General features: G+C 39.9%; 1 protein-coding gene across 4 annotated transcripts in view; it reads right to left on the reverse strand.

Moving 5' to 3' along the window:
* si:dkey-151g10.3 (serine/threonine-protein kinase WNK3) overlaps nucleotides 1-16,256 on the reverse strand; it is a 58,831-nt gene that overhangs the window by 25,284 nt on the left and 17,291 nt on the right. For all 4 annotated transcript variants that reach the window (XM_037541077.1, XM_017694287.2, XM_017694285.2 and 1 more), the window contains exon 3: nucleotides 273-445. In XM_037541077.1, the coding sequence (XP_037396974.1) occupies nucleotides 273-445 (173 nt within the window). The remainder of the gene's footprint in view (nucleotides 1-272; nucleotides 446-16,256) is intronic.

Genomic DNA, 16,256 nt, shown 5'->3' on the forward strand with positions numbered 1-16,256 from the left:
ACTTAATATTAATAATCTAGCTAGCAAGCAAATGTAAATATGATCATGCTAATTCGGTAGCACTTGCCTCCACTGGTTTTGGGTGGAGAAAGCCTTAAAGCATATCACCATAGAAACAAGAACATGGTAAGTAAGAACCAGAGAGCACGAGTGCTTTTTACTCTCCGCTCCACTGTTTTGTCGCTATAGCCTTCAGATTATAAATAACCTGGGGATCTGACTCAGTAAACAGGAGACAAACGGCAAAAAAAGGAGAGAGCGTGAGCACTGACGTTTTAAGTGTTCCCGAGGTCATGAGCTCAGTGACTAGGACGATGCACTTCTTTCCTCGCAGCACCGACTCCCAGGAGTCATAGAAGCGCACAATGTTGGGGTGCTGTAGACCCTTCAGCATCTCAGCCTCCTCTTTGAACCTCTGCTGCTCCGCCTTGGTCAACTTCCGGTCCTGAAAAACAGCACACATGCAAAGTTCAGACCGGGAAAATGATGGCATTGAGAGATGGTGTGTTTATAAAGCAAATGACCAAAAGCTTTATTAGGCTAAAGGAAGAGATGGTTTGTAGTAATGCTTTGTCCTACAGTCTCACTACACATTGTATCATTCGTCGGCTCGTGCCGGCTGTTCCGCCAAATTAATCACATTAATGACTCATAAATACAAGTCAGTTCCCTTGTGATTTAATCTTGGAATCATTTAAATAATGACTGTCGAGTACAAACAAATGATTAATACGTAATGCATTATTAATTATGGAGCCCATGGCAGAGTTATAGTGCAGGGAGCTTCAGAGCTGCTGGCTGCGGTGTGAATTTGAGTTCCCCTTTAAAAAATGTGCTGGGAAAGAGGAATGCTGAAGGCTTTGTGTCCATTCACTTTTACTGCAAGAATGTAACCCGCCCAAACACACTAGGTTATGTTGGCTATTTGCCAATCTTCTGCCATTGGCTTCACTGTGCAAGGCTGTGGGGGAGTTTAAGGGGTAGGGGTGGGGGTTTAACTATTTGGAGGGGTGCATGCCTGCCGATGCCGCGGCTGACCACAGCAAAACGTTCACTTTAGCACTGGCATTCAGTAGGTACTCGGCATAAAAAAGAGATGTGTAATCCTGTTCCCCTGTATCTGTTCAGCACCAACCACCAGATGGTGCAAGTAAAAAGCAGTTGTGTGACTGGCAACACCCAGCCATAGCCGGTAACAGCTCATTTTTGCTGCGTTAGCCATGATTGGCTTTCCCCAGTGTGGCGGATGCACCACAAATCCCCTCTCTGGCATGGGGTTCTGGGAATGCCACAGTTAGACCCGACTGTAGTATGATCACACAGCAACTCACAGCTCAGTTCAAAATCACTGATCAACCCTAGGCAGACGATGCAGAGAAGAGCAGTTTTCAGAGCACTGACATTATAAAGTTTGCTCTGATACACAGTGTACATGCGGATATTTTGAAAAATGCACCTGTATATTAAGAGTTGTATATACTAGGGCTGCATAATACAGACAAAATACCATACTGACATTAAACTGCTAGATATTATGACTATATTATGTATCATAACATAAAATTGGCAAGCATTATTATTTACTACCATTATTAGGTTTGCCTGATCATGTGACTGTCTTGATTAATCTAAACACTCAAGGAAACTCATCTGGATTATCTGAGATGGTCCATGCATGCTGTAAAAACTTTAGTGATTTGCTAATAGGCTTGTTCGCATATTGCAGGCTTCTGCAATATAATTCTGAAGGCCAATACTATGGTGCGTATAATCAGTATACATTGTAAGCCTACTATGTATGTATCACTTAACTTAAAGCAGAAAGCCTAGTATAGGATCGGTTTTAACACCCACATCAAATACAATTACAGAAATGTGTGGAGCAGATCCTAGTTCTGTGTTATTAGATTGAAAAGTATGATACAAATGACTCCAAGACACTGATGACTCATTTTTTACCACATAGCAATAATGGCCCACCTTTATCAAACTCAGAGTAATAATGCTGATCTAGAGTCAGCTTACAGATTTTATATAACACTAAACAGAATCACATGAACTGATGAACCCTAAGATCGGAGTTCTTAATGTGAATAATTATTCAAAGTAAAAATGTATTATTGGCCAATATTTATTATTTATAAATACCGGCCAAAAATACATTTTCCAAAGCCCTTAAAAGCTCCCTTTTGTTTGAAAGATAACTCTTGTTTTGTCATGGCTGCTCTGCTCGGAATTCAGCAGACTCACACATTCTGTAACCAGCATAGCAGAGTATACACTCAGCGTTTCTGTGCTCTCTGCCAAATCCTGAAGAAAGAAAAATGTTTTTAAAGGCATTAGTATGGACATTGAAGGAGACTTGAAGAAGGGTTAAAGTTACCATCCACTGCGCTTCAGGATCAATTGGCAATTTCAGCCTTTATGCTCAGAATACAAATATTGCATTGTGATCACTTGTCTCTCTTAACCCCTGGTGACCACTGATGTTGGTTTAGCATGACCTGAGTGGGTCAAAATGATGAAGAGCTCAGGCAACTGAAAACCAGGACAATAGCCGCTACAACAACATGGAATCATGGTAACCAGGAGGTTCACACTGCAATACCAACAAAATCTTACAAACACACATGCCAAAATAGGCTGAAAATTGAAGAAATAAATATGGTACATATTTACATAAGCTACCTTGTTTCTGTCTGTTCTCATTGTCTGATAAAATAATTATTGATAAAATTGGAACATATACCATAAACGGTCAAACTAGGATTTCGTTCGGGGTAAGCATAAGCATTTAAAAAATGTTTCTTTTTGTAAACTTTTTGCAACAGTTTCTAACACTGAAATGGAGACAGAAGAAAACAAATTGATAGCATGTGAGTTGAAGCTTAGTCTTTGTCAAATAAAAGAAAAAAATAGCGCATGTAAGTTAAAGTCGTGGTTGTAGCATATTTTCATCTTAAATTTGGCCACAAAACTGTAATTATGTTTGTAAGAAAGAATAGTTTGAGGCTGTTTCACCTGATATCCAACTGTATGAGAACTGAGACTCCAATGACATTTTATTTTCCAAATTCTCAACCATTCAAAAATTTTGGAAGTACCTGTAATATTAACAGTTTTATTATGGCAGATTACCAACAATTACACACAACAGGAACTTGTATAATGTAGATTTACGTGTTATACACTGGACCCAAAAGGGTATTTTTAGATATTTTATTCACTGTTTGGCGAAGAATTTTCTAAAAGACAAATCACATACTGTAATTCTCTGTTTACAGTCACCTTTGCAAAGCTTTTGTCTTAAGATTTGATCATCTCTTTTAAAGTTAATTAAATCAACTACTTATGTTATTCACTCGTGATGCTGTACATGTTTAGAGTAATTTTAGAATCATTTGCAGCATTGTTTATTATTCTGGATACATCTAAAACACCTTACTTTTTTTACAGCTTTGTAGCTTCCTAGTAATTATTTAAAATTTCTGAAGCTTGCCATCTTTTTAATTATTTAAACACCCTCACCCAATCACAAACAGGCATACATCACTATGTGTTTACAGCATCTCAGTTTGCAATGTGTTGCAGTGTCGCAGATCTGAATCTTCTATCTCCTCAATTTTTTTTCCATCCCAAGCTTCAGGCTGCTGATTCTTTCTTGCCTTCTCACGTTTCAACCTGTGACCATGTTTCTCTACATGTCGATATGTGTTTCCTGGAGCTGTGCGCATTAGTAAGAGTGTGTGCTGAGCTCCAGACTCTGCTGCTGAAATGCTTACGTGTGTGTCTGTGCACCACGTTGCACCACCTTCTGCCTGAGCATCCCTGCGTCTGCACTTGGTTCACCCAGTACACTCCAGGCCTGTGTGTGTCTGAGTGTTTGTGTGCCTCAGTGTTTATGTGTGATGTGTGTTGGTGTGGGTGTCTGCCAGTCTGCCTGTATGTGCCAACACCTTGTCCTCTGTGTAGATGTCTCCTGTCCTGTCATTGTGTCTTCTGGAACACTGTGTCCAGCTGACTGAGTCAAACTAGAGGCAGCAGTATTAATTATGCTAATTATTAGTCATGGCAGTCGGATTCACAACTATCAAGTGCACCAATCGGATCAAGAGCCCCTCAATACGGAAAGAAATATGACATGGTCCAAATAAGTACAGCAAAATCCAAACAAGATTTTTGGGTTTTTTTCCCTCTTGATTCAGTAGTGCTACTTCATGATTGGATGATGAAGCAAAGTAAAGGTGGCCCTTTGGGTGAAAATAAAATACAAGAAAAATACAGGATATGGGCCTTTAAAAATAATGTAAAAAAAAAAAAAATCTTGTTTCTTTACAGAACTATTCTCAGCAAAGATTAAGTGCTCAATGGCATTACTTTCCAAAAATATTTTTAAATATCATAATCCTTGTGGCCCCCACTTGTTGCTCTTGCTATATAATTGAAACATAACACAGAAGTGTCATTGGATTCGCCTCTAATAGGTTACACATCATCCACAGTACAATCTGTAAAAGGGGGGGGGTGCTGGAGCAGGGAAAGGATGAATGGTTGTAAAGACAAAAAAGAAAGCAAAATGAAGGGTTAACCTTTATGCAATTGAGAAAATGATGGTAACAGGGCATCAAAGAAGGCAATGGAGGAAGTGAGAGAGAGAGAAAATTGGGAATGATTTGGATGAATGAGGCCTTTTGTGCTGCACCTGTGGGTGTCCAGAACAAAGCTCTCAGAAGGAGACGGTATAGTTACTCAAGTAAGTGGCAGTATGAACTAACGTGATGCATGTACTTCTTTTATCAATAAGAGCAGTGGACAATATGACAGTATGGCAGCAATACTGCAACACACTTTTTGAGTATATCATGGGTAACTGCATATATCACTAAAAAAAACCCTGACCAACTGTAGACAGCCTGCAACAACAGCCATCAGTACATACTAAATGCACAAACTGCATGGCAACATGTAGCTGATTGGTAGCCAATTATGCTATTAATTTTACCAACTGTTTAATTTGACCTATTGAATGGGATACCACAGTTCAGCATATTTTATCCTATTCCAACTTGTTTACAACCCTCAGAAACACTAAATAATATCATACACATAAGCTACTATTAAAAAGCCTATAAGTAATTTCAAGTTATATTTAGGCCTTAATCAGCATGGTATCTCATTCAGAAACAGACATCATTGTTTCAGAAGGAAAGGAGAGAACTCAGGATGACATATATGGCTGTTGGAGAGTTGTGGCAGTTAATTGCACCAGGGCTTGTTTTGAATCCACAGCTCTGACGTCTGCCAGCAAGGCCTGAACTATTACACAAGCTCTGTTTACATGTCGAAGGCCAGGCTTCTGATTTTAGCAGCGTGTTTGGTGAGTTGTGAGTTCAGGGTAGGAGAAACTATAACTCAGGCAGCTATACACTCTCTACAGCCCCTGACCTTGGGAGCTCAGCCTACGCTGGGCCTAGTCGGTCCAAGGCCGGGTCGTAAGTCAGGTGGCCTCACTGCTGGCTGAGCAATCCAGCTGGAGAGCTAGGGGAAAGAGTCAGCTGTGTGTGTCCAGCAGCTTATCACACGTTTCCTGCTCCCAGTCAAATATGAACTTCCTGCTTCTATCTTCCCTCCCACTACACAACAAGTCCTAATGGAGTCCCTGGGGTTCTGTAAGTTAATTGTGCCTGTACATAAGCCTTTCATCAGTGTATATATTTATACGTCTTCAGGGGATCTCTGAATGGAGAGCTCACATTACAGCCATATCCACTGCGGTACAGTACTGATGTAGCGGCAACATAATATCAACCAGCTCAAAGCTTGGGCAATTCTATACTCAGCATGCAGAAGGAGTGTGTGTGCATGTTGTTGGGGAGCAAGTAAGCGATTTAACAGTTGGGGAATGTGAAGCGGCTGGTTGCTGGGATTAGATTACTGTAATCTATTACAGATCAGATTAACGAGATGCACGCTGCATCTGAAAAGGGTACAGTGCACCCCCTATTTGTTATTTATGGGCTTATTTTGGTTGGTTTGTTTGCTTTTTACTTCCGCAACAGATAACCTGCAGCATTGCTCATGTCATTTATGACATTCAGAAATAGCTGGCTAAACCTCCCTCCATAACTCATGTCAGACTGCACTTTAAAGGCATTTTCCATCTTTCTCAAAGGTCTTCCCACTTCACACACACAACTTGCTTGCTGACTGTCTACAGTGAACTGCAAAGACTGAAAGAGCTAGAGCAGGGGGCTTCAAGCAACAGTGCCTCATATTGAACCTGTTACTATGACAATCATGTAAGAAAGAGTAGATGCTTAACTATAGACTCAATGTCATTTTTAGACATGAAAAGCTGGTCTGTCATCTTGAAGGAAAACAACATCTGACACGGTTTCTGAACATATAGTCTAATTACATCTTCTCCTCTCTTTAGTCTACCTGTTTGAAATGTTCAGTGCAAATTAGAGTAACAAAGAGAGGATAATGGATAATGAGGCAAGACAGCCAAGAGTTCAGTGAAACTTGAACTCAACGTGCTTTGCACACACACACACACACACACACACACACACACACACACACACACTCTTACAAATGGATACAATTCCAGTAAACCTAAAATAAAACTCTTGAAATTCCTTGCTAACAAAAATAAATTTATTGGCCTTTAGCACGGTTGTTAATATTTAACTTTTGTGTGTTCACGGCTGCTGCCGACTGAAGCATTCAAAACTATTTAAAGATTCTAAGGGGTTTTTTAAAGTTTCTAAATGGTCTGCGATGTGTTTGAGTTACTACCTTGCATAGTTAACCTGTACTTATAGTGGAGTTTTACTAGAGCAATACATTTCTAGCCACAAACTAGAACTTCTCCCCAACTGTATTGTGTAGGGGAAGCAGAGAACATTTCAGTTCACAATTTTTTTTTGAATGAGAGGCATGTGCATGTCTTTATTAACCTGCAGACCACAACCTTTGTTTAAACATGTGTTTACCTGCTACCTGTAAATGTTCAAATAAAGTTTATACTCACAGAACTTTGTACATAACTACTAACCTTTTCAAAAAGGACATACAAGCTACTTTGCCCTGATTACTATAGACTGGCCTAGTTATGGGCCACATTTAAAAATCTTTCTAATAAAAGGAATGGTGGATGTTTATTGTAGAGTTGGTGGTAAATAAAAAGAGATGAAGTTAAAATAACCACAAAATGAGCTGAAATTGAGTGCATCAGTAACTAAGCAGAGAAGCTGCTCTGTTCCCACCAAAGCTGTCTGTTACCAATTTTTACAGGATTTTAATTTACCAAAAACTTTATATGCACTTTAGATGAATATTTTTACTGGACATTGTGAGGAATTAGAATTTTTCCTCTTTTGAGAGAATTTTTCTATGTAACTTCAATGTGTTCTGCACTGTGTTCTACTCACTACATCTCTAAACTAAAACATCTTCAGGCCTAAAGAAGCACAGGATTAGTACCAGTACTCCTGGGCCTTCAAGCTTTCAAGCTGCATCAGGAAGAAGGAGCCAAAGCCTCATGTTGACCCAAGTTTCCTCATTACAGATGCAGCAGCAGGCCACTCTGACCGTGTATGACCGTATAGGCCGGGTATGTGGATTTATCCCAGTGCGCAACAGTATGTTCTGGGCACGGCTGTTAAGCTAAACTTTACATTCTCAATCCTCACTCTGGGATACACTGTGCATCCCATTGTGCATGATGGTAACCTCAAAGCTGTGAGAAAAAAAGAAAACATGAACCTAGCCATGATTCAGGCTCAACGAGTTCCACACCTTTCAGAAAGCCTTTTATATAGTGTGAAGAAAGCAGTGTTTATTGCTTGTCCTTATTTCCTCAGTTGACATTTCTGTGTGAATATTTTAGAGCAAAGTACAGTTGGGGAGGTATTTATGGGAGTTCTTCTAAACCATGTTAAGCTGGATTTGTAGGATTTGTTTACATTTGGCAGGTTTCGTGTGAACTTAAAAACTGGTGCAATTCGACTTTGGTACTGTTACTTTGGTGTCTCACAAAAAGGAGGAGTTGCATATGGTTTGTTTGAAGTAGAAACATAACAAAGACCACATACTTCTACATGGATCAATCACAGGATAATATATCACAAGATGTGACCACAAATACTGTGTAATTTGACTTGGTGAAATGATGTATACTGATTTTGGTACCCTTTAACAGATCAATTCCTACTGCTGTTGTGACACATGGATGTACATTTCGTTGAGTTCTTAATTGGTAAGAATAGCATAACATATACATAAAACCAAGAAGTGCAGTTTGGCCAGAGCACAGCCTTGTTCTGAAATGTTCTGAAAGTGAACCTTAAGTGAACTAAAACTAAAACGCCACAAATGTATAACTCCCTACACTGGTCTGGACCAAGGGAACCAAACTACAAATAAAAATGCACCCTTAATATGACAAAAAACAATAACATTTCCATAAACTGTCTTGATCCAAGCTTCATCAGCAGCTACTGTACTCAAATCATTCTTGCTTTGCTATAGGACCCTCTGCTGTAAATTCTCCAGGGCAGAGTGTGTTAACCCAGCCATGGAACAGGTTTGTGTTGTGGCAGAAGCTGAGCTGGGCCAGACTGGTCTGGTCTGGGCTGCCTGCATTCAGCCAGTTGTGCTTCTGCTTCGGTTGTGCTGTCTATGCAGGCCTTTTGTTCCAGCCTGACAGGCACCCACTGTAATTAACTCCCCGGATCACTGTGTATACTCACTCACTGACCCCCCCCCCCCCCCCCCCCCCACCCCCCCAACACACACACACACACACACACACACACTTCACAAGCATTATAAAACACACACACACACACACACACACACACACACACACAAACACACACACACACACACACATCCGCAGGCAGGCATACACACACACACACACACACACACACACACACACACACGCACACACGCAGAAGTGTTGTGCACATGCCAGCAAATATAGACAGTTTGACAGAGCCACAGGCAAGGGGCACAGTATGTGTATGCATTCAGCATTCTATACATTAACCCTTACGCACACAAGCATACGATCAAACATATTTCTACATGCTGTATCACAAGAGCAAATTTACACAGCTGATCACATGAAGTGAACCTGCTCTGCCAATGAGGTAATAATATGGTAGAAGAGGGGGGGTGTGGCCGCACCGTGAACTTCGATTTCTCACTCTTTCAAGCTGCATTAGTACAACTAACCCCCATCTCTGCAGTCCTTTTCAGTCCACTTGGCTGTAGGTGTGTGTGTATGTGTGTGAGAGAGTGTGGAAGAATTTCAATACTTTCAAGAATTCCCATAAGAAGAGGACGCGAACAACAATGAAGTAGTCTGTGATGCATCAGCACCAATGCAGCATTACTTCATCAAGTCCCAATTGAAAAATCAGAGCAGCATTTCTGTAATCAAACTAATTGACGCAGCTTTGGGGCAAATATTGCAATGTCATTTCCAACCTGCCCAGTTTCGATTAGCTACAACAATTAAGTGCAGATCAGTACCATGTTTTAACATTTTAAACCAGAAATTTAATACTATGTAGAAAACCTAAACAACGATTATCATTAGGCTGAACAGGACTTTCACCAATATCTGCAGTATATAGACTAGTGAATTTACAAATGGTGAAGAACGAAGACAAAGGATAAACTAGAAATAAATAGTGCCTCAACAAACCTTCTGACATACCTGCAATCCAAATCAAATGTACTATACTACATTGCACAGAATATGTATCACAGTAGGGCAACAGCAGCAGATTAAAACAGTATCCAGAGACAAAAAGACAAAAATCCTCAAATTTTTGTAAGGACTCACAGCCAAAGGGCAAACGTAAGGACACGCTGTCAACAGAAGTATCCTGGAGAAATCTTGTTCTATAACAAACAAACAGGAAAAGATAACATAGACTCTGTCTGGGCCTCCTTGAGTGGCTTACTTAGTCAAATGCACACCATGGGGTAATGCCCTTGTCTAATATCTGTTTCTAGCTGATTTCAAAAGAAGACACAGAAACCATGCTGTCTCACATATATAGACCCACTTCTTTTTTTTTCCTGAACTGTGTTGATATGAACAATTTCTCTGAGATGTATTTTCTGTTAGATGTTCATAATTAGCAGATAAGCTATTTCAAAGTGAAGAGATCATGTGCTTTGTCTTTTCCCTTCTTCTGACAATCATTTTGAACTTTTTTATTTTCTACATCAGTAATAAACGCATGTGATTTCTTATTTTGGAAAATTTAGCCTCTGAACATCCTGTGGTAGGACTATTTTTAGTACCTCATAAAGCCAACTAATGTCAGACTGTACCACTTACTTATTTCACTGAAATGTCAACTAGAGGTTGCACAGACTAGTTGATTAGTCCAATGTATCTCACAGTGGTCCTCAGGGACCCTCAGACGTTCCACATTTTTGCTTTATCCCCAAGTTTGGCAAGTTATGTTGGAGCAAAAATGTGGACCATCTGTGGGTTCCTCAGGAGTGGTTTGAGAACCACATGACTAGTGCCTGAAATACAGAGTAAAAACTGCAGTGAACAGGCTTGAGGAGAGAGCAGAAATCAATATTTCTGCTAAAAACAAAGCCCAAAGTACTTTATAAGTGCGGAAATACGACACAAAATGAAACCAATTCCACCGCAAACTGCGCAAGACTCCACTGCAATACAGGCTCTTAAGGAAGGTTTTGAGAACCGTGATAGGAAAAGGCTGTTTCACTGACATGCAAAACATCCTATCACAGAACAAAACACAAGACGTTTGTTACTTGTTACATATGGTTTTAAACACAATTCACGAATCATCATCATCATCATCATCGTTAACCACTTTTTCATGTCTGATACTGAAACTTACTGAAACGCAACAAAACCTCTTCTTCAATGCACAACTCACACCTCAAACCACAGCATGTGCCACTATAACCAGCCCCTATTAGAAGCTACTAACAAAATACTTTTCACAGACATCTGCAATACTCACATTCTTTTAATGTGGTCAACCACTTTTTTAAATAGCTAGATAACTACCAAAAATTAATTTTCATACAACCACTAGTGCCACTTAAACATACACAAACCAAGCACTTTATAAGAATGCCTGTACATCTACTCAGCCAATTGTGTGGCAGCAGTGCAATGCCTAAAAATTGTACAGTTAGAGGCAAGCTGCTTCAGCTAATGTACACATCAACCTTTAGTAGCCGGGAGTCCAAGAGAGCACAGTTGGCCTCGCTCTCTCTGGGTGGGTAGAATGGCCCCCCTTCTCCTCCCATCACTCAATGAGATGCTAGTCAGTGCAGGCGTCTGTTAGCTGACGTAACAGATCTGGCGCTTTCCTCCGAGCACGTTCGGCTGACCCGTGATGTTGTGTGAGCGGCACTTCGAAAAGAAGCGATGACTGGTTTCACAAGTCTCGGAGGAAGCCTGTGCTAGCCTTCACCCTCCTAGCGTTGGTAGCATTGTGTGATTGGGGGAGTCCTTACTAGCGGGTTGAATTGGAGACGACTAAATTAGGGAGAAAATCAGGGTAAAAAAAAAAAACAAAAAAAACATCAGAATGGGAGAAAAATGTGATGTAACTTATTTTGACCGTGGCATGATTGTTGGTGCTTGGCAGGCTGGTTTCTATTTCTATGACTGCTGATCTCCTGGAATTTCCATGTATAAGAGTTTACACAGAATAGTGCAATAAACAAAACATCCAGTGAGCAGCAGTTCTACGGACAAAAATGCCTTGTTGATAAGAGAGGTCAGTGGAGAACGGACAGACTAGTTCAAATTAACAGAAGGGCTATGATAACCATCAGATAACCATTCTGTACAACTGTGGGGAGCAGAAAAGTGTCTTAAAATGCACAACACATCGAACTTTGAGGCAGATGGGCTACAAGAGAAGAGGACCACGTTGAGTTACTGCTGAGGCTGCAGCTGGCACACTCATCAAAACTGGACAGCTGAAGATTGGAAAACAGTGTGGTCTGGTGAATCTTGATTACTGCCAAGGCAAACAGATGGCAGAATCACAATTTGGCAAAACCAGCATGAATTCATAGACCCCGCCTGCCTTGTGAGAAGAATCCAGGCACATAATTAAGTACTATGTTGCATATAATAGTTTTATAGTATATTTTATAGCATATGTCTACTCAGATCTGCAAATGTACAAACGTTCATATATGCACATGTACAGTTATCCACATATCTCATATGTACAGATATTCAGGCATCTCTTTAGCTCCTTTCTTATGGCTCTTCTTTGTTCTTTATTCCATTTATTGTATTTTTTCCTTAGTTGAATACTTGTTAGTCTTTGTGCTGGTCTGGTCTGTTTAGTATGTTGCATGTCATACATGTGTGCACTCACCAAAACAAATTCCATGTGTGTGCAACATACTTGGTAAAACAAAGTGATCCTTATTCTGAATCTTGCAGGCTTCAATTTACCCATTTTCTAACAGCTACTTACAGAATAACATACTATATCACAAAGCAAAAGTTGTCTCAAGCCGATTTCATGAAGATGACAATGAGTTCAGTGGTCTTCAGTGGCCTTCCTAGTCACCAGATCTGAGTCTAATAGAACACATTTGGAGATTCAGGAGATTCAGAGCAGGAACATGCACCTGAAATATCCGCAGGAAGTGAATGATGCAATCATGTCAACATGGACCAAACTTCACAAGAATGTTTTCAACTTCCGGTCGAATCCTACTCATAATTAGTGTAGTGCTCCTAATTAAGTGACCGGTGAGTGTATGTTTTCAAATCTAACAAATATAGCCTGCATTCTCTAGTAAGCAACTTGAAGGAACAAGCAAACGTTTCCACTACATACCCTCTTATTTGATGCATGACTAAATAGCCTGCACCTCACTAGGATTATACATAGCATGGTCTCAAAAAGCTAGAGACATATTTGTGAACACGTTTGAAGGTTCACAGTTCATAGTCTCTTTTTATTCAGTGTTGTACCTGTGTAATGATCAAATAAAGGTTTGTTTGGAGCCATCAAGAAGTGATCACATGATCCATGAAAAATGACCTTTTACCCTGTGCTCATTAAGAAAGCCTTCAGGCACTTGTGTCAATGATTTCATGTTGTGGTGTGTGGGTAAGTTCGAGAGAGAGAGAGAGAGAGAGAGAGAGAGAGATACCACATTGTGTCTGTGTGGAGAGTAAGAAATAACCACACAGTCCCTCCTGGGAGTGATGCCATGTTAATCCTCTGTTTGGCTCATCACTCACACACAAACTCTCACTACTCCCTCGCTGCTCGTGACAGGTTCACAGGAGCTCATTAGAGCAGCATGTAATGCAACTGCAAAAATATCTTCCCTTATTTCTCTCTTTTTTAACCACATTTTCCCTTCCCTTTTCTGAAACAGCAAATGAACACTGGGGAATGTTTTTGTAGCAGTTAGACTCAGACGTTATTACATTATGCATTTGATTTGTCTGCAAGTGATATTTTGCATTAGTGCACTCAGAGTGAGTACAGCACCAGGGCAGTGGGCCTTCCAGCATGGTTCTCCCACTGTGGTTAGACTGCAGCACACGCTCATGCTTTACACACGCTCAGCCTTTACTACAAAAGCAGCAGACAAAGAATTCAGCTTCTTCTTCCTGTATCTTAAATGAGCTATAATGCTGTTGTTTGTGGTGTTATACTTCATGTGAAAGCCAGAGACTTTTTCATATGATAATAATGTAAACTATAACCAATCTCGTAGGCTACTGTTCACACATGATAGGATTATAGGGTAAGAAATGTATTTAAGGCATGTCAGCATAATAGCTGAGTAAGTCTCTCCCTTCTGACAAAAGAAAAATGGTAGCAGGTCCTCCCAGACAAGGGGGCAAAAGGTCCCCTTTATAATATTTAGATTTAGCCTTAACAAGCATTAAGCCCTATTCAACCTGGATTAGTTTTACTTGGGGATTTGCTGTAATTTTAGTGATTCCCGACAAGAACCCTGACTTTAATCCAGTACGAATCTGCAATGTCCATAGTTTTGACGGCTTTGCTACTAAATAATTCTGCCTTCTATAATTTCCCAAACTTTTAATGTCAGAACAATGATGTTTCGATCGACCTAATATGGTGTAACATGTTATGTTTATTAGCAGCTCAACACAGTTACATTCATACCATGTCATGTACAAGTCTTTTACACTTACCAATTAAACGTTGAATGCGATAAACATAGACATGTACAGATGATGCCCGCTTCCTGAAATGACTCCCGTTTTGCACCGGAGGGTAAGAGTACACAAATAATACTACAAATTATGCCAACAGCTTAAGAACATTTCGATTACCCTGAAGTGTGTATGTGGGCTGATTTATATTTGAAAAATACTTTTTAAAAGAAAAAAATTGTTTGGGACAGTAATAAACACTTCTCAGCAGAGTAAACATTCGGTCTACCTGCCAAGTTGGGAAAAAAAGTTCAATCCTGAATAGGCACAGATTTATTTGAAAATATGATTAAATTGAATATTTTTTTTTTTAAACATATTTCCCAAACGAATATGTTGGCACATCATCCACCTGTAAGAAGGTTGACAATGCCTTATTGGTATCTAGTGTACTGTTTAGCTGTGTTAGCTTGTTAGCTCATATGAGGGAGTTACTCATTTGACATGGAAACCTACACATTTCTTGTTATTTTCAAATAATAAAATGTTTTTAAATTCACTGTCCTGCATGCTACTTATTGTTTGTTCAATACTAGAGCTGACACATAAAAAGATAAGCCTACAGCCTTACATTAAAGCCTTACAGCCTTACATTTCTAGCTGGCTTTTTCCATCCCCGCAGTCAACCGATAAACCATAAGTAACCCTTATAGATACTAAAATATCACCATGCACTAGTCACTATGCACATCCCTAGTCACATGCTGCGCTGGTTTCTAGTGTCAAGCTTGAGGTCGAGGCTGAATGAAAAAAGAGGAGCACAGGCTGTCTGACCTACACAGAGTGTCTCAAACGCAGAGATTAGCCAGGGCTGCTGTGTGGAATTAGCTTCTAGCCAAACACATGACTGTCTAGCTCTTAAACATAAAGCAAACAAACAAGTTTAGAAACAATATAGAACAGGAACTGCTGTAACTGTTCTCTTTTCCTCCACTGTCACTTTAGCACTTTAGACTGTGAAAGAGAAAGGAAAAGGGACAGATTTTTCAAAACTTCTCCAGAGTTGAATCATAAAGATGTCATCCACAGTGACTTAATGTGCAAAACTTTCCAATGCAGAATTGCCCAAAATGGTGTTGACAGGACGCCTGGAGAGGCTATTGCCTCTAAAAGCTCCCTCATAGAAATCTAGACATAGACATTTTCAGACATAGAAAGTCTGCAACATTGGGTCCATTTACACCTTTCATTAATCTGTTTCAGCAATCGGATCATATTCAGAATTCAGCTGACCACATGAAAAGTCAGATGTAAACACCCCCATGAAGCACTGTGAGTGGACTGAGATCTGATAACTAAAATCACATTTGTCCCAAACCAAACGCCTTCATGGACTCCAGGCTGAGACCATACCAAGTTTGTAAAACATGCAATCGAGCCAGAGTATATTTAGATCCGGACACAAAACATACACTAATGCAAGGTGTAAACAGGATCATTGTATTATGGTTTTGAGATACCAATTTGGTCTAATATGTATTTTTAAATCGTACTCATGGTGGAGAGGTACATTTAGGCCATTGTAAGGTAAAACATTTTCCAAAGGAATCTTGTTTTTTGTCCCTAGATTTACTGTTTAACCTTTTCAACACTACATATGCCAACTCAGAAGGCATAACCACTGACACCAATGAATTATGTTTTTGAAAAATCAGAGGAATTCCAATGAGAGTGCCAAAAGCCCAGCTTACCATGCTCAGCCTCTAACCGTTCTAATGAATACTTTGTCAATAGTTAAGTCTGTGGGGCCCAAAAGCAACCAGGGCAGCATCCACTGCTTCTCTATTGAGTTCATTAAAATGACACCCCATTTGTTCTATGAATGCCACAAATTCCATGTGTTACCTCATACTCCAGGCCAAAGAGCGACATTGAGCAAAACATGTTTATCCTTTTCACTGGAATTACGTTGGACATACTGTGTGAATATCATACATGAAAGATCAAAATACATGAATGAAAGATCAAAATACATAAATCTACATAAATTACACAAGAACAAACT

The sequence above is a fragment of the Pygocentrus nattereri genome, chromosome 9 (assembly GCF_015220715.1).
Source record: "Pygocentrus nattereri isolate fPygNat1 chromosome 9, fPygNat1.pri, whole genome shotgun sequence".
Taxonomy (NCBI): Eukaryota; Metazoa; Chordata; class Actinopteri; order Characiformes; family Serrasalmidae; genus Pygocentrus; species Pygocentrus nattereri.